This window comes from Amia ocellicauda, chromosome 23, assembly GCF_036373705.1.
Source record: "Amia ocellicauda isolate fAmiCal2 chromosome 23, fAmiCal2.hap1, whole genome shotgun sequence".
Lineage (NCBI taxonomy): Eukaryota > Metazoa > Chordata > Actinopteri > Amiiformes > Amiidae > Amia > Amia ocellicauda.
The window spans coordinates 19,808,622-19,826,815 of record NC_089872.1 but is presented as its reverse complement, the minus strand read 5'-3'; the positions used below and the strand labels follow the sequence as shown (position 1 = coordinate 19,826,815).

General features: G+C 49.6%; 1 protein-coding gene across 2 annotated transcripts in view; it reads right to left on the bottom strand.

The window, feature by feature from the left end:
- Positions 1-1,385: 1,385 nt before the first annotated feature.
- eml4 (EMAP like 4) overlaps positions 1,386-18,194 on the bottom strand; it is a 70,617-nt gene continuing 53,808 nt past the window's right edge. For both annotated transcript variants that reach the window (XM_066697227.1, XM_066697226.1), the window contains exons 12-24: positions 17,577-17,672; positions 17,294-17,428; positions 16,805-16,940; positions 13,704-13,855; positions 13,462-13,587; positions 11,134-11,265; positions 10,944-11,011; positions 10,329-10,417; positions 10,079-10,176; positions 8,981-9,068; positions 8,391-8,489; positions 6,782-6,912; positions 1,386-6,659 (exon numbers count right to left, since the gene is read on the bottom strand). In XM_066697227.1, coding sequence (XP_066553324.1) covers positions 6,201-6,659; positions 6,782-6,912; positions 8,391-8,489; positions 8,981-9,068; positions 10,079-10,176; positions 10,329-10,417; positions 10,944-11,011; positions 11,134-11,265; positions 13,462-13,587; positions 13,704-13,855; positions 16,805-16,940; positions 17,294-17,428; positions 17,577-17,672 — 1,809 coding nt within the window. In that variant the 3' untranslated portion in view covers positions 1,386-6,200. The remainder of the gene's footprint in view (positions 6,660-6,781; positions 6,913-8,390; positions 8,490-8,980; positions 9,069-10,078; positions 10,177-10,328; positions 10,418-10,943; positions 11,012-11,133; positions 11,266-13,461; positions 13,588-13,703; positions 13,856-16,804; positions 16,941-17,293; positions 17,429-17,576; positions 17,673-18,194) is intronic.

Below are 18,194 nucleotides of genomic sequence, written 5' to 3'. Positions count from 1 at the left end.
ACAGTGGGACATGAAAATAGTCTCGATTCTCAGTGCAAGCAGGACATATTTCAGTAATTTTTTATCAGAACGTTCAGTACAAATTGTCGAGCACCTCATATTGTAGATGGGAAAGAACATTCAACCAAAGCATGCAAAACACGACTGTGTTGGGTGTCACCGTGTTTTGCCTGAACCGTGGCTGAGCATGGGTGTTCACAGGGCTGTTTATATAGCCGCGACAGCCCGTGTGAAGGGTAGATACTGCGGACCACACCAAGATGAAGACTTTTCTGGTCCTGCTGCTGCTGCTGCTGTCCTCGGGCTCAGGTCAGTCCTGCGGCCCACACCGTCATCCACTGCTGGATTTTGCTTTTCATTTAGAAAATATATATTTTTTCAGATTGTAATTAAGTTTGTTTTCATTATATATACTTACACATGTATACTTTATTATATATATATATATATATATATATATATATACCCTGTACATGTAATCTGGACATCCTAAAGGTTTTTGTATCTCTTTCAGTTGCTCTCTCCCCCTTCCCACCGTTCCCGTTTCTTGTGATCAAGTGCTCCTGTACATTTACCCAGGTGTGCTTCATTTTAGGTAGGTGTCACTTCTAAAGGATACAGACTCCTTTTAAGCATGTTTTCCTGACTGAACTATGCAGTCTGTTGTGTGCCTTCTGACAAGTGATGCGTACATATATAGACTTTGTTTTACACCACCAAATATAGAGGAGCGAATACATTCCCTAAGAATTTTTCTTATGAAATGTTATTTGGGAAGATAGGGTCTATATTTATGTACTGATATGCCCAGCCTGGGACTCTCCCAGTGGGCAGCTGGGGGTACAGACACTGCTGGCAGCAATAAACATCTGCACTACTTCTACCTGCTGTGTACGTGTTTTATTAGCCGCTCATTACCCGGGTACGGTCTGCTCTGAGATCACACTCTTCTGGCTGCCTGGGCTGGAAAGCGGCTTGCAAATCAAGGGTTTGAGGGTCAGCTTTCATCTTTGCAGGTCTGAGAAAGACCAACTACATATTAAGAAACTACTCATGAATTGGGGGGAAATAGTCTGACGAACCCGAGACTCTAACCTCCCTTTCGCTCAGTGAATCGTTTGGTATCCAGTCCGTCCTGTAAAGACTCCCGAGCACAGGCGCTGAAACTGTACAATTTGCTCAGATTTGGGTGCAGCTTTCGAGGACGGTACAGTCACTGTGCTATCAGTTTGGTGTGTAATGTTTGTTTTTGCAATCCTGTATAAAGGCTCATCTCCGAATGTTTAGAAAAGTACAGTCCAAAGGACACCTGGAGCTCAGGACACACAAACAACATGTCCCGTGTGCTTCCAAGGCAGACACGCAGAGACGAACAGACAATGTCATTCTCACTCTCACGGTTTTTGTTTTTATTATTTCATTTTTTTTTAATCTTCAGTTTTTTTCTGCCCTTTGACAGGAATGCATGAGAGACAGAATGGCTCAAACATCTTCACGTGAAACACTTCTTTTTTGTCATTTATATTTCATTGACATTTTTTGTTTCTGCTACAGCCTCAACAACATCATGGTCTTCCATATTCATTGCCCCGTAACACAGTTACACAGAGGATGCCCAGCGTCAAAACCTGTCAAGGCATTTGCAGAAATGAACATTTTAGGAAACCTCCCTGGTATCTCGCCACCTGGAAAGTCACCCCACATTCACAGCTCTACAAGAATTGATTCAAGGCTGACATTTCTTATCATTTTGGGTATTGGGTTTTAGATTTTTGGATATTAGCCCACCTGACTCAGAAACTGCAGCAATCAAACAAACCCTTCAGCCTTTGTAATGATGGAAACTGCAGGGCAGAGACAGATGGGCAGAGCAATGCCAACATTGGGTGTGGTAAACACACTGCCATCACAGCGTGGTGCCCCCCGCCATTCCCTTCCTCTTAGACAGAAAGCCACGCAATAGTCTCAGTGACATTCAAGCAATCAAGTAATCGACTGCAGCAGTTTCTGAGGAGGTAAGTGAAAGGCCACTTAATATACCGTATAAACACCAAGAACAAGAACAACGTTACCAGAAACACCAGGCATTCAGGGCCAGACCTCCCCACTCTCCAGTCTCTGGGAACGGACCCGGAACGCTACAATCTCGCTGTGGCGTGTGTGTCCTGTGTCACTCATCTACTCTACTGTGTGTTTCACAGTGCTGTGTGTGGCACTCGGGACAAAGGTCTTGGTCATTCTAGAACATGACGTGATCGTGGTGCTTTCAGGGTTTGAATGTGTCTGAACACTGTAGGTCAGCAAAACATCCCACACAGGAGGACTGCGTTTCCCAACAGTGGGAGTGCAGACAGCTTATTGATCTTGCGCTCAATAAAGCTGGATATGTGTCTCAGTAAAGACCCATCACAAACTGTCAAAATGTGCAGCTCTGTTTTCAGCATTTTGGCCTTTTCCTTTAGTTTTGAGCACCTTTTTGTAAACCCTTAATAATCCTACATATATTTACACACAGGATTACCATTATATACATAAAGTATCCGTTCCTGAATGTATACATAGAAAATGTAAAAGATGCAGACGGAACGAGTACATGCACTAATATATATCGTTGAAGTTATGTACTTGTTTAAGTAACGTTCTTGTATCACAAATTGAATTTCTGCTGTACATCACCTGGATTCGTTCCAGTAAGATACAGACACGGACACCACAGAGCTCTGGGCACCACTGATACAAATATATATTTATACCCATTTAAAGTACTATACGTCTGGACTGGATTTTGAAACCTAAAGCTGAAGTGACTGTATTGTAAATCTGAACCTGTAATATTACCACAAGCCACTGTATACAAAAATGGAGCATGTCTGGATAAAGAAGAAAACAAACAAGATAGTAAACAATCTTTTTACTCCATGAAGGCACTATTCACTTCAGCATTGGTGCGTATTGTGTGTATGCTGGGAGAGAATCACCATTTGCTCTCCCAGTACATATCAGTCTACCTGTTCAATGCTCAAATGGTTAGAGCTCAGTGCCTACTATTTCTCAGTGAATAGTGTTGGTGTCAGCAGTGGGATAACTTTTCCTAGCATGGAGACAAGGCCCGTGTGCCCAGGAGCTGAGCTGATCCGAAGACCCCAGGGACAATGAGAGCAGGGGGTTGGACACCTGATTGCCAATATGTTCTGATTTAGACCAGAAGTTGGTGTTGGTGGCCAGGCATTCTGGGAGTCTGTTCCTTCTTTCCTATGGTCAATCAACCCACAGAACTACAGCAACATCTACTGACACCTTTCCCCAGTAAAAAAGTAATTTTTGGGTAGCAATCTGAAAAATCAACGCAAAGAGCAAAAAGAAAAAGAAAAGGTTCTTTATAGACAAGCTGGAAATGCAAACAGCCTCCAGTTTGACATCTGAAAGTACATCTGCACTAATCCCACCCCACTCTCACTTTAATACTGAAGCGTCACCTTAATCGCATCATCTTGTGCCCTTCAAATGAACATGACATCTCCACTCTCCACAGCTCCACTGACCTTCACCACATCACTTACAATACAGACAACAATGCTCACACATTACCTACAACATCCCTCAAAACATCAGCCTTCAGAATGATGATGATGATGTATTCATGATTGGTGAACCCATGATCTACCCATGTTGGCGATGCTGTAAAGTGGTGTACAAGTGCAAGCAGCCCTTTAGAAAAACTACAAACTCTTTGAAAATTGTATCAAAAACACTGTAACCAGATGCAATGAGCCTACTCTAACCTGAGTCCTGCACTTGGTTTAGTGCCCAATTTCTCTTATGCCGTTTATTTCCTGTGTCGGGGACGTGAACGGGGATCTCTTCTCGGGCGTCACTATATAAGCTGATGTCCAGTGACTGCATATTTTCTTGAAACGCAATATCGGCGTGCAGTACGGATCGCGGCACCTCATTGCTTGACATCCTAGAGATTTCACCGGCCGAACCTACCACGGGCGCTGTGCACTTTTACACAACGAGTAAGAACAGCTCCTTCCGACCGGTGGGGATGAATGAACCTTTTCGTTTTTGTTTTTCTTTAGCAGTACATCAGGTATCGATCACCTTAGGCTTGAGAAAAAGAAGCAGACAAAGCTGTTTGGGGGAGTAAGAAGTTCTCTCTTTGCTTGATGGCTATTTACCTGACTTTATTGATCCTGAGTAGATGCATCAGAAGGGAATGACAGCTGGGATGCACTTTTTGGAATGGCGCAATCACGTAAACTCTGGCCTGCACACTTAAGACTTTAAAAGAAACTGTCCAAAAAAACAAAACAAAAAAACAAACAAGAACAGTCTAATCAACCCTACAAAATGCAGCAAATTACCACAAAAAACATCTAGATACTTGAAGTATAAATAAGTTCATAGGAAATGGATATTCTGTCAGTTAAGTCTTTTTATATCTTCGGTACAAAATTAGAGTAAGCACATTTTCCATGTGTACTTGCTGGTTGGAGCATCATATAAAAATCAGGTTTGACATCACTGCATTGAGATCGGAGAACCGCACAGATGCCCAGCTGATAAAACACACACAACTCTGTCCAGAAGACCTCGAATCAGAACAAAACCAGAACTCCTTGTTAGGGATTTCATTCTCAAATACCTACAAACATGCCGCGTGACATTTGAGTTTCAAATAACAGGAACATATAATTATGCAGTTACAACCACAGAAAAGGCCGCCCAGCTCTGTACTGTTAATCAAGCATAATAAACGCAGCCGAATGTGACGGATCCACACTCTGCCTGGGCATCGTTTCCCGGTGTACCACCAGGGGGCGGCGAGGGGTGTGCGGGGAATTGTCTGACCCCAAACCAGGTGGGACACCAAACCAAAGCTCCTCAGTCCCTCAATAGCCCCAGCCGCCACCCCGCCCCCAGCAGAGGGCCCCTGCGCCACTGGCTGCTCGAGCCAAGAGCTATAAAGCACTTTATAGGGCACCTCCCCCGCTGGCTCAGAGGAGCGCCACCAATTACCGGTGCTTTTGGTGCCGGCAGCGTCAGCTCAGCAAATTTAATGTGTTGCTGTATTAGTCCTCCGATTTCCTATGCATACACAGTGTTTACCTTCACTCCTCTAACGGCATCAGAGTTTCATTCAAGGATTTGTTTCGCGACCAGCTTTACATCCGTCCGTCCCTCTGTCCTTTATGTTAAAGCGAGGAGAGGTTTCTGGCCCCACGATTATAAAAGTAAAGTGGATTTTGGTTGGCAGTTTATTAAGCTTGATTACGCACGCTGGGATTAAGATGCTCTCAACCGTGAAGCCCTTTCACGTGGTTGTTCCTCCACAATCTTGTCGAGTCACAGGGTGTTATTACCGTCCTATACTGGTTACAAAAGCTTCTGCTAAAGAAAACACAAAAAAAAACACTGGACCATCTGAGCTGCAATTATCATCATCATCTTCTCGCTGTAGGTAAAGGGTAAGGCAAATGAACTGGACATCCCCAAAAAATAAAAGCCTTCCGAAGAAAAAGGCTGAGAAACCCAAAACAGGCTGCATTTTATGTCTAAAAAAAAAAAAAGTCTTAATTGTCACGGGATCCGGGCTTTCTGCACCATTTGAAAAAAGTACAAAACTGATGGACCGATGAAGCTGCTCTTTAAACAAACCCTCGTCTGGATTAGTCGCAGATGTCCGCTTTCCCCACCTTCATCCTCATTCGATTCTTTGCAAAACTCGATCAGCTGTATTTTTCCATCCCAAATCATTAAAAACACTGACTACACCACCCTAAATCGTACAACTTGACTTAAAATCACAAAACAACCGTAGCCTTACATGGCTCCTCTTTTCTTTCCTTTTTTAACCCCCCCAACCCCCCCCCCAAAAAAAAATCATCTTTGCACTCTACGAGAAAGTGTGCCGTAACCCAACTGAAGAACAAAGAAAAAAAACTATAAAAAGAGAAGCAGCAGGGGGCACGCTCTCTTCTCTGACGGTTTCCACTTACCGTGACCCTTGACCCTGGACCCCGACCCGCCCTCACTTAATCAACAATCAAAAACAAAACGGGGGAAAAAAAAAGGACCTGAAAGGTAAAAACTCTGACGCCCGTGGGACGCTGCGGCTGCAGACCGGAGGGCCCCCCCCCTCAACGCCTGGAGGCCCGGCGCGGACAGACTCGGCGACTCAGCGACCGGGCAGAGCTCTAGGAGGGCAGGGAGTTGGGAACGGGGGGTGCCTGCTCGTCGCTGGGCGTGGGGGTCTCCTCGCTGGGCTCCAGGCTGTCCTCGGGGCTCAGGGTGCTGTCGGAGGGTGGGGGCGTGTCAGGGGAGCTCTCCTGCTGTCCGTTGGGGGTGTCGGGCTCGGTGGGCGTGGGGGGCGGGGTGCTGGCGGCAGGCGGCGAGGGGACGGGGGGCGGCGTGGCGGCGGTCTGCGGGGGGGGCGGTGGCGGCGGTGCAGCCGCGCGGTGGGGGAGCCCCTCACCTGCGCCGAGGCTCAGGTTCAGGCTGAGGCTGTCGCTGGACGCCAGGGAGGTCTTCTCCACGAGACGCCACTGCATGATGCTCGTGTCCTTCCCCCCCGTGGACACCAGGTGGCTGTCGCGGTGCAGGAAGCTCACGTTGGTCACGTGACTGCTGTGGGCGCTGTACTTGTGGCTGGGGGCCTGGGGGGCGACAGAGGCAGGACATCGACACCACACTGTTAGAATTTACCAACGCACGACACAGTATTATGTATTTTAACACAGTGATGCGTATTGTGCCACAGTCTGTCTGAGGGACGCACCTTGGGTTTGCAGCATGGGAACTGGAACAGGTGCACCTTGCAGAAGTCGTCAGCCAGGGCGATCACCTTCCTGTTGTGAGATCTGACCAGCGCGTTGATGTCCGTGCCGTCCGAGCCCTCGGGCCACACTCCTACATGAGAGAGAGAGAGAGAGAGAGAGGGGGCGTGTTACTGCTGACATGGGGCTGAGATCACCTGGGACGGTCTGGCAGGGGATTCACATTCTCATTCAAGGCCTCGTGTTGAGCTCTGAGAGCACGGGAACATTCCCCTGATCCCCAAAGATTCGGAGAACGGACTGACACTATAAACAACACTGATAAATGAATCGCTCTGTATGTAAACAGCGTACATGGCTGCCGCGACCCCGAGACAAAGTGTCACAATGTAGCAGCTCGATTCTTGATGCACTTCCCGTTTTCACTGCCTTTGCTTCACTTTGCAATACGCTTAGTCTCCAGAAGGTGGAGCTACAGCTGCATGTGTCAGTGATGTCGTCTGCCAAGGCGCGACTGAAGGAGCGTGACGAGACTCTCCTGTCACTCGACACACCCAGAGGGGAACCTGCCATCTGTGCCATGGGAACTGGAGGCACCTTTCGTTCAAGATGCATTTACGAACGTTCAAGTTTACTCCCCTCTGCCAACGTCTCGATCGATCACGTTGCGTCACCAGGGGACAGGGGAGCTACAGACAGACAGGACGCACAGGCCTGTGATTGTATGAGGTCTGAATTGCGTCTCTCCTCTGGACAGTCATTGCCTGTCCACGCCAGCCCTCGACCCCGGGCTGTGGGTCTCTATTCTCCTCCAATCACATTATATTACACACTCACAGGATCTCACTGTTCACAGATGAACAGACGATCTTGTGTGCAGTGATTGAATAACGCAGGTATTTTGCTTGCTCTCTATTTCTTTCCCCCTGTGGAATTGGACAGCTGAGCGATGTCCCCCCCGACCGGCCCACCAGTACGACTGATGCGGGGGGAAGCTGCGCAGCTTGGGAACTTGTCAGGTACTATAATACCCTGATGCCCCCTGGCTGGAGTCCCGGAAAAAGTAAGTTTTCTGTCCACGCATTTTCAGCTTTTTCGGTCTTACCGGCCGCCGACTGTTTCATATGAGACCATCAATCACAATCCCCCCCGACGGGTTTTCTTGGCTCGCGCCGCATGGAATCCATACGTTTACAAGAGTTAGCGGCTTTTCCATGTCTCCCAAAGCGATAAGTACGCGGTCTGGCTCAATTTACGGTAATTATTGTATTTTCTGTCTGAATATGTGTCACTCGTCAGTGGCGGAGAAATACTGAGTGACGTCTGTTGTAGTGTGTGTGAGAGGGAGAGGGAGGGACGGGGATCCTTAGAGGGTTTTACAGTCCTCAGAGAGGGGCCCCCAAGCACTGCACCTAACCTCAGACTGACTGGCGCAACCCAGTCCTGCTGACATACCAGCCGGGCGGGTCTGAAAACCCACACGCAGACGTGCGAGGAGCAACGCCACGGCACTGCACTCCCCGACACAGACAACGGAGGCACGGAGCTGGGAGGAAAGAGCGGACGGGACACACGGGACACGCGGGACAGAGGGGGTGCGCCGGTGCTCACCGAAGACGTGGAAGCCCAGCACACAGGTGTAGGTGGCCCAGTCGATGTCCTTGCACTCGGAGCGATTCCGGATCAGTTTGCAGCCGCTTGGAATGTCCCCTGAGAGACAGAGAGAGAGGGAAGAGGGAGAGAGAGAGAGAGAGCACAGAGTAATTATGCGCCCCAAGGTGCTGCAGGACTCAGGGCATGGGTTTCCGGTCCATTTCCTCCTCAGACAGGAAGTAACTGAGCACATATTCACTACTCTGGAAACTCAACATCATTTCCTTCCCACCCCCTGTATCTTACCTATGTTTATCTTTTCATTAAAAGGGAAATAAAATGAATTAAAACTGACAAGGGACGTTTTTTTCCCTTCTTCGCCACGATGAATGAAATTACTAATCGGTTGTGATGGTCTTCACTGGCCCGGGTCTTGGCAGTGGAGTCGATTCCTCTGCGTCGAGCCTCTCTGTGCAACTCGGTTCACACACAGCACATGCTGACCCGCCGGGCCCTGAGGTGTCAGACTATTACACCGGCAGGAAGCGGACAAATCCCCGTCAGACTCGCAGGCGTCTGAACGGACCTCATCGGGCCGAGGTACTCACAGTAAAGGATCTCGTAGTCGCCCGAGTTCGACATGATGAACTTGTTATCGGGAGACCAGTCTAGATGTGTGATGTAGCTGGAATGTCCCTGCGGATGAGAGGAGAGAGGGAAAAAAGTGAGGAACCTCTTCCCGTCGCTCACATTATCTACCACGTTGGCAGCCGTCCCTGACCCAGCGTCTGCGTTACAGAACCGGAGAGTGAAGTTACAGCGCCGGGGAAGACCGGTCTTTCCAAAAACAGGCAGCACGAAAACGTATGCGGAAAGGCGGTCCTCAGATCCAGTTATGGACAGTACTTCATCCAGACGGGCTTGTGTCGGTCCACCCCAGCTCTCTCGGCGCAGGGCTGTGGGGAGCGAGGCTGCATGTGTATCTCTTGGCACTTCTCGATTTCCTTGGAGTCTGCCGGCTCTCGGCCAAGACACATTACACACAAAAATGTCTGTGACCTCCTGCCAAGCCCCTTATTAAATTTTGTCAGACATTTTGCAGCTGTTGGACATTCCTGTCGAGGCAAACAAAAAGCGTTTGGCACAAAAAAGCGGCTCCGTTCTGATGCACAAAAAGGCTGCCGTTGCACTTTTACGCCTCACCGACGCTCGATTCGGTGCGAGCGGAGCCTGTGAAACGGCCACGCAATACCCGACCCACTAAACAACGCACTTTCATGCCGCCGACATGCTTCTGCTTTTCTAACGCATTTCAATATCTTCTCCGGTCTGCGTGAATGCCAGGTCCTGACATCACATATTTCATATTCCATACATATTTCATTGAAATAGACGAAACACATTTTTAAAGGAAGTCACATCAAAGCACAGTCTCACAGAGACAGAACAAACGCAAAACACACAACCTCTCTGTCAATCGGCCAAGCAACATATTCAATGAAAAATAATCTGAACAATCCTCTGAGTCAGACAGTTTGGGAAGCTTGCAGACAGGATCTGCAGTAGTTTGGTAAACAGTGGTAAAAACACAGTGCAGTAGTCTGGTGTACTGTGGTAAAAACAGTAAATCTGGCGTTGTGTACTGTGGTAGCACCACGGCAAAAGATGGCGCCCCACGCCACGCTCCCCCGTCCTCCGATACTCACAGAGCACTTTCCATATCTGCTGTACTTCTTGCCTTTCTCCGACACCGTGTAGAGGTAAATGAAGTTGTCATGTGATCCCACCGCCAGCAGGGAGCCATCTGCAGCGCGGAGAGAGACGCCATTACACTTCACACACACGCAGCGGCGGATTACAGACCTAGAGACAGGCTCTCAGCTTCACAGCATAAGGCTGACTCTCATCGCTTCGTATTCCACTCTCTCCCAAACCTCGGACCTCCCGTCGGCCTACCTATGGTGTAGCGCATGACGGACAGCTGCTCGTTGCCGTCGGTGTGGATCGCAACCAGGTCTCTCGTCTCCGCATCCAGAACGTACCACCTGTGACGGCAGAGAGGGGGTCAGTCCTTGGACAGAGTGCGGGGTCCCTGGTCAGGCCCATCTCCGCTCAGATGGAGAGATGCAACTTATTTACACAGTCAAGCAACACAATAAATAACATTAAAAGGCGAAAGCAACACAAATTTTAAAGTCTGTTTTCTTAAATATAATTATTTTTAGCTGGACTACATAAAAGGAAACGTTTAAAGATTGAATGGATAACATAATTGGCCACTTAAAAGCAACTGAAGAAACAATTGCACAAAAACCGCAGGAGAAGCTTTGAGAAATGATGCTTTTGAGTGTTATTGAAGCAGCTGTTTCCCCAAACATTCGCTTCAGCAGATCTTGCTGGGCTTTGAAGCCGGCCGTGCGGCTGTCCAAAACCCCTCTCATCCCCCACCTCCGCGTCTCTGAGACAAGCAGCTCTCTCATTAGTTGGAGAGTGTCGTGTTTACGGAGCGGACGGACACAGACGCCAAAGAGCGCAAGTGGATCGCGGTGCCGGGGACGGGGGATGACGTACTTTCCTGAGTGGGTTCCGATGGCCACGACCGCCCCGCTGGGGTGGAAGTCCGCACAGTGTCCTGGTTCCTGGAGAGACAGTGAGAGAGAGAGAGAGAGAGAGAGAGAGAGAAAGGGAGAGGGAGAGAGGGAGTGAGAGAGATTCGAGAGTGTGTGGAGCTGGTGGTGTGTTGGTACGAGCCGGTCCTTACGTCCAGAAGCCTGGTCCATTCAAGGGTGTGGTCCACAGAGTTCCACAGGCACACCTGACGGTCCTGTGCGCAGGTGAGGAAGAGGTCTCTGAAGGGGTGGGACGCCAGGCCCCACAGCTCGTCCGTGTGACCCTGAGGGGGGGGACGGACACAACGCACCCGGTTAGGGATACGACACGTGTCTTTGCTTGCTTGTTAATTGTCTAGGTGGACAGGAGGTGGAGTTAGAAAGAGTTCCTGTCCAGTAAGCTTTACTCAAACCATGTATGGACACCTCCCGTTATCTCAGAGTACAGACTGGTCTTTGGGGACAGAAAATACACATACGACTTATGCCCCGAGTTCTGTCGACGGTTAACTTGCTGGTGCTGGACATGTCCGTAAGCGTCCGTCCTGCCCACTGAGGACATGATTCGCTTTCAGAATTGGAGGTGTGTGTTTGACTTGCAGACACAGGGAAGAGATCAGATACATTGTTTCGGAAGATATAATCTCAAGTGCTGTGTGCGATCACAATGAAATTAAAGTTTTATTAGCAGCATGGAGTGAAATCCACGTACAGAAATAATGACTGCTTACAGTTAATATCAGTGCATTAAAAACTTGGATTTCACAGGACCGGTGCAGTGCCTGACTAGATAATAATCGGATCGTAGCAGCCGATGTTATTAATACTGTATGAACAGCTGGCCGGTGTTTCAGGCTGTGTTGTGTGAATGGTGTGCAGGACAGTCCGCAGAGACAGTCAGTATGAAGGCGAACACGATTCAGTTAACGTGTCCATTTACAAGTTAAATTAATGAATAAATAAATACAGCAGATCTGGGTTTCCCTCTAAAACATTAAGGACTGGTTTAATAAATGCGTCCATAAACGCCATGACTGAGACGCGCACACTTTCGTTCAATTATAACCTGCTATATTGTATCTGGATGATTAATCGTGAAATGTGTGTACTGTAACTTGCCCTGGTGAAGGACGTCTGATAAGTAAATTATAAATAATTCGGCAAAAAGTATCGTTTGCTGTTACAAATCTGTAGTAAGAGTAATAAGTTAAGGGAGTCATGCTGTGCCGTATAAAATACATATATACTAGCACAAATTATGACGATAATAATAACAATACATATTCGCTATTTTGTATTATTGTTGCACATGGAACCGTATTCTTATGTAAACATGCTTGTCTGAATATAATGTTGTCTACACGTTCAGCTCTTCCTAATATCTCTGAACAGAAACGTGTATTTATTACGCTGTTAAAGCACAAATAATAAAACAGACACACAAGTCCTCTCCACGTCAGGCTGTGTCGCAGGTAGTGTTGTTCTCTGTCTGTTTTTAACACAAACACAAACCAAACCCACAGACGGTGCTCCTCCCATCAGAGGGACGGACTTCACAACAGCCTGGTTTTGCAGAAAAAGCTCTGGGACGCGTCTGAGGACGGACGCGTCTGGCACGGCATGGCACGACACGGACGCTTAAGCCAGTGGAACTGAGGCATTAATCCCCAGCATCTTTACATGGGGGAGGAAGGTCTCCTAAATATGGAGGCTGAGCCAGACAAGAAGGCATAGGATTTCAGGCTGAGGTAGAAATACCTTTCTGCTGGCAAAAAAACAAAGGGCCCTCAAACCTCAATAGATACCTATTTCACGGTGAGAGAAGAAAGCAAACCGCAGGTCTGTACTCTTTCGCTTGACTGAAGCCATCAAATCGTTCCGTCAGAAGTAAATAGGTCATCCCTGAGAATTTCTGAACTGCTGCACATTTAGAAATGAAGCACGCCTTCCTTTCTGGGGACGGATTTCATTTTAAGAGGCAAAATACAGCTATTAGAGGGAAGGCCGCTGCTCAGATGTAGACGGTCCACCTTACTTACTCACTTAGAAACAGTACTGCAACTCAGGCTACAATAGGCCACCATTTTTTCATTCCTCCACAATGAGACTCCGAGATGAGACCCTTTACACCGAGGAGCAGGACTGGCCAACTTGGCTGCCGTTGAAAGGCAGACGGAATTGCACTGGCACTTGTTTATTTAAAACTCGCATTCGCTGGAAAATTACCCTGTTATATAACACCATTTAGCCTCAGCCCCTGAAAATAATAGCTCTCATCTGCTGTTCTTCAGGGACCAAATGAAACGTAACCAACTAGAAACAAACAGTAGATGATAATTATGGAATCGCTCAAAACTTTTTTTACTGCTCTCCAATGTCAGATTTGATATTAATTGGAATGCGTTGCCGCTTTTCAGGAACTCGGGGGACTAGTTTAGCGTTTCGGTCATCTGCCGTGGGTGGGCTGGGCTGGCACTCACCTGCACTTCGACCTGGAAGCCGTCGTTAAACGTCCCCCTCAGAATAAAGTTGCGTGACGTGCCGACCAGAAACTGTTCCCCCTTCCCCTCGGCCACGGCTCGGATGGTTCCGTATTGGTCGGGGACCTGAGAGAGGAGAGAGAGGCTGCGTCATACATGACCTCTGCGCGGCTGCTCGGCCAAGGAAGAGCACAGGGGGCCGCAGCGCAGAGGGGAAGCCCCCCCGGACCCGGTGGACCTACCTCGATGTCTCGCTCAGGGTTGAGGTCGTGATCCCACAGGATGACTTTGTGGTCCTTGCCTCCTCCCGTGAGCATGGTGCCGTTGCGAAGCTGGCACAGGGTGAACACGCTGCCGTCGTGGGCCTTGATCTGCCGGCTGATCTGGTACGCACCTGCGGGAGTGGAGGGGGGACACGGCCAAGTTTTATTTCTTTTCAATGGAGAACGGCAGCCCCTCGAAGTACAAACCCACTGGGTAGGAAGACTGTAACCCGATCGTGATCGCAGATTCACAGAATCGAATTCCAGGCATACTTCACCGTCATTTACTGCACTTTATGGTGGGAATTAAACACAGATTTGCTGCTGCTGCTCTGCATGTTTTTTCTAAACAGCTGCAGTTCGCCGAGGACAGATCACATGACAGGACAGAGATCTTTCCACGGCACAGAGTGTGACGGTGAAGCAATCTGACTGCACTTCCTGTGACCTGCTGACGACCACAGAATTCCCCCGGGCCGGAGCGGGCTCGAGTCATTCCTCGCCATTTCACAATCGCGGCTGACGAGACGTGCAACCCATCCTACCTCCCGGACCTGAGGAGTTTGATAAACGCTGAGCCAGGATTGTTTTGGGAAGGAAAAAGAATGACATGAATTTCTAAATCTTCCATGTCTCTCCCCCCCAAGGCCGCCATAATTTAAGCCGCATCAACCCCGAGTTTCAGTTAAAGTTCCTGCAAACAATCTCACAGAGTCAGAGCACAATAACTTTTTTTTCTATGGCAGGAAGACTTGCAGGCAGACGGGGCTCAGATGGTGCCTTGGCCCAATCCGGCCCCCGTGGTAACAGATATTTAAACATGGCAAATTCCAAGCCAGCGCTGCCTGAGCCGGAGACCTCTTTCAATCAGCGCATGGGCGATTGCGCGAAGCAAATGTGAGAGACGAGCGAGAAATCGAGCCGAGCGCCACGTGATAAATTACTCCGCAGATCTGGAAAAACATCAGGACGGGGAGAGGCGGGTTCAAGGGACTTGGCAAGTGGCGCACGATCCACGGGAGGCCGCTCTCTCGGGCTCCCAGCCAGGCGCGGAGCTCCGGGGGGTGCCAGGACCTGCTCCAGCTCAACACCCGCAGACGGTTTTGGGATCCGCCCCTCACTCTGCACAGCGGCGGCCTGGGGAGGGCCACCTGCGCTGCCGAAGCCCAGATGGGGACAAGAGCGGCCAGCCGGCCCACGACTACGCTCAGGTCACCCCGGTCTGCACTCTGGCCCGGCCCCGCATGCCTCACGCCACTCCGGATTAGCACTCGGCCTTCCTCAGTATAAGACGATACGGTGGTAAGACACCAGGCCTGAGCCAAAGACCCGATGGCCTCTGGGTATTGCCCCGAATGGCAGGTACGCCGCAGCGTCCCGCACTGGCAGGGAGCCCAAGCTGGCTGGGTGCTGGGAGTCGGATAATCACAGAGCCGAGAGGCTGAACTGGGTCTCTGAGATAAATACCAGCAGAGGGCAGCAGTTCCCCTGCTACTGCCAAGGCCCGGCTCAAGAAATCTCATTTGCATGTGATATGCATATGACATTTTCCACATCTGATACAGCAGGTATGCACAATTATCCACGGGACGAATCGTTACCGACAGCAGTCTGAGTCATCGGCACACAAGACCCCCCGGGCCGGGTGAGATGCCCATCTCCTGCTCGCCTGCCCCTCTCCCCGTCTGGTGGTGATAGCGCGGGCATCGGCAGAGGAGAGAGAAACCGCAGGGTAATAAATTCGAAATCAAGAAGAGACAACGTTGCCAATTCAAATCCGATGCCAGGAAACACGTGCACACAACCGAAGGGCACACAAGCCCATAGAAATGAAGCACCCGGACATGATCTGGGGAAACGGGTTAAACACACGCTCGTCAGTGTACATACAGTACCTGCATACAGCGAAGAAAAAGTGTGGAATAAATCCATCACACAAAGTCGTGTTTAGAAAGCTCTGAATTTCAGTGCCTGGCTTGATTGTCTGGATAAATACTTCTAAGAAGTGGCCCAAAGCAACAGCAGTTGTAAATGTCGAGAGAGGGAAAAAAACACCAAAGATTTATTTAAAAAACAGAAAAAAAACAGTTTGGGTTTTACACTTAGACTCTCACATAAATCAGCGCCTCGTTGTGCTGCTGGAATGCACATTCTTCACAAGCACTTACTCAGCAGACGAACACTCGCAGCAATCAGAAAGCAGGGAAATAAATAAATAAGCAACGCACACATTCGCTGGCAACGTATCGCGGGCTGTAAATCTCGTTCCTCAACATGCCAAAGAAAACACTTATCTTCGAGATGAGGATTCACCTCCAGAAGATTTCACAAAAGCACCACTTCTTTTCCCCTCCATTCTTCCTTTGAATCTGTTTTTTTTATTTGCTCTGAAACTACATGCTCTCAGCGCCCCTCCGATGCGTGCAAAGCAATTCCCCCAAACCCGTCGAGTCGACACTCTCTGACAAATTAACAAAAGACAAAAAAACAAAAACAAAACCAAAACAAAAACAAAATTATCTCGCCGGGGTTTATCCCGAGCATTTTCGTCCCTGACCGGACTACCTGACCGGAGTCGAAATGCGCTTCTCGATCCAGTCAAACTCTTCTCTTTTTCTCCTTCACCGATCCCTACGCCTGTGTGTCCATCCCCGTGAGGTTTAATTTTAGTTGTCAAGTAACCACTGAGCCCCCTGTGCTGGGGATTACAAGGTACTGCCTGTCATTTCTCTTTCTTTGAGATCTGTTTATAAGGAGCAGTAATTTATAGATTTGTTTTGCCAATTAGATAATTACAGTTGTTCCTGCCATGAATTACTACCTGTCATAAAGATGCACGGTCTTTAGCCTCATAAGCTCCCCTGTGTCCTCCTATTTGCCGCCCCCACCCTCCGCCTGTTTTCTGATCTCTCTTTCTTGAGTGGGTGGGGGGATAAACAGGTTACAAAGTTCAGTCCGCCTCTGGTAAACAACAGTCATTTTAAAATCTAGAAATACATTTTTTCTCCAGTTCTTTCCGTGTCGTCAACAGCAAGTGAAGACCTTTTAGGGACCCCCCACTCCTGCCGTCGGTATCGTACCTTTGGGCCCTTTCCCGGGCGCGGGCTCCACCGTGCTACGGCTCCAGATCAGCATGATGCCCCCCGAGTCTCCCGTCAGGATGTCTCCGTTGTTGAGGAAGGCCAGGCACTGCACGAACTTTGGCTTCTCGTATTTCTGCCGGGAGACATGGGCGACAAATGCAGGGGGTGTGAATAAAAGCCCCGGCTGGCCGACCCTCGGGGGAGGAGATCGTTGTGAACCAATAAAAACAGAGCCTGTCCGGTTTGAAAACATGGGTTCTTGGATGGGTTCTGTACAAACTGACCCATCTGAGCGTCTGTGGTCTATGACAAGTGACTCTGCAGCTACAGGGGTTTGTCTACATTGCGATGGAGTGAATCAGAAGAAACATCTGGAGTCTGGGGAGCCGGGGTTGCCAGACACCCTGAATTGCACACGTCCGTCTCGGTCTGCGTGAGCGTCAAAGAGTGTGCGGTCATTGAGTCGAGGCCGAGCGGCTCACTCACCCCAAAAATGCCCTGCTTGCGTGCCAGGGAGGTGCCACTCCAGGTCCAGAAGAAGATATGTGACTTGCCGCAGGTGACGATGGTGTTGGGGTCGGTCGGGTGGAACTCCACCGCCAGCACCACCTCGTTCGTGGTCTGAGGAGCCAAGCGAGAGAGGGCAAAAGGTGAGGACAACACGGCCCGCACGGAGGACAGGCAAAGAGCACCGGCAGGGAGAGGACAAAGACCGCGAGGGTCACGTCTCGTCCACACGGACCACAGTGAGGCACGGAGGTCACCTCACCTTGATCTCGGCCACCTTGGGTTTCTTCATCCACTCCCACACCGTCAGCATGTGCTCGTTGGAGTCGTCGATCACACACAGGTGTGTCCCGGAGTCCTGCACGCAGAGAGAGAGAGAGAGAGAGAGAGAGAGAGAGAGAGAGAGGGGAGGGACAGGTCAGCCTTGGCCCACCCTGCCGCAGTCTCCGCCCTGGGTCACCATCCGGCAATATCGAGGCTGCACTGCGTAATTTCCCATCTTCTGCAACAGTTTCTCTCAGGGGAAATCTGGGAACACCAGACTCACAAACGCTGGATTTCGACGCGATGAAAGATGCTTTAATGTGTGCGTACTTGGCAGCAGAGAGCGAGGGCACTATGATGGGTCCCCTCCCAGGACCGGAAGGAGGCCCCCCGATCGCACTTAACCTCCTCTTCACGGCCGTGTTTCTCCTGCAACCCCCCCCCCCCCCCACAGACACACACTGACAGATGGGGAGGAGGCCAGACGCCAAGGCTGGGAGTGAATAAGAATCAGGGGCCTCCTCCCCATCGGTGAGCGTGTGTGTGTCTCAGAGGCAGTCTGCATATCTCGGGGGCGTCTCTGGGTGTGGGCCGACAGCTCTATCTATACAGACAT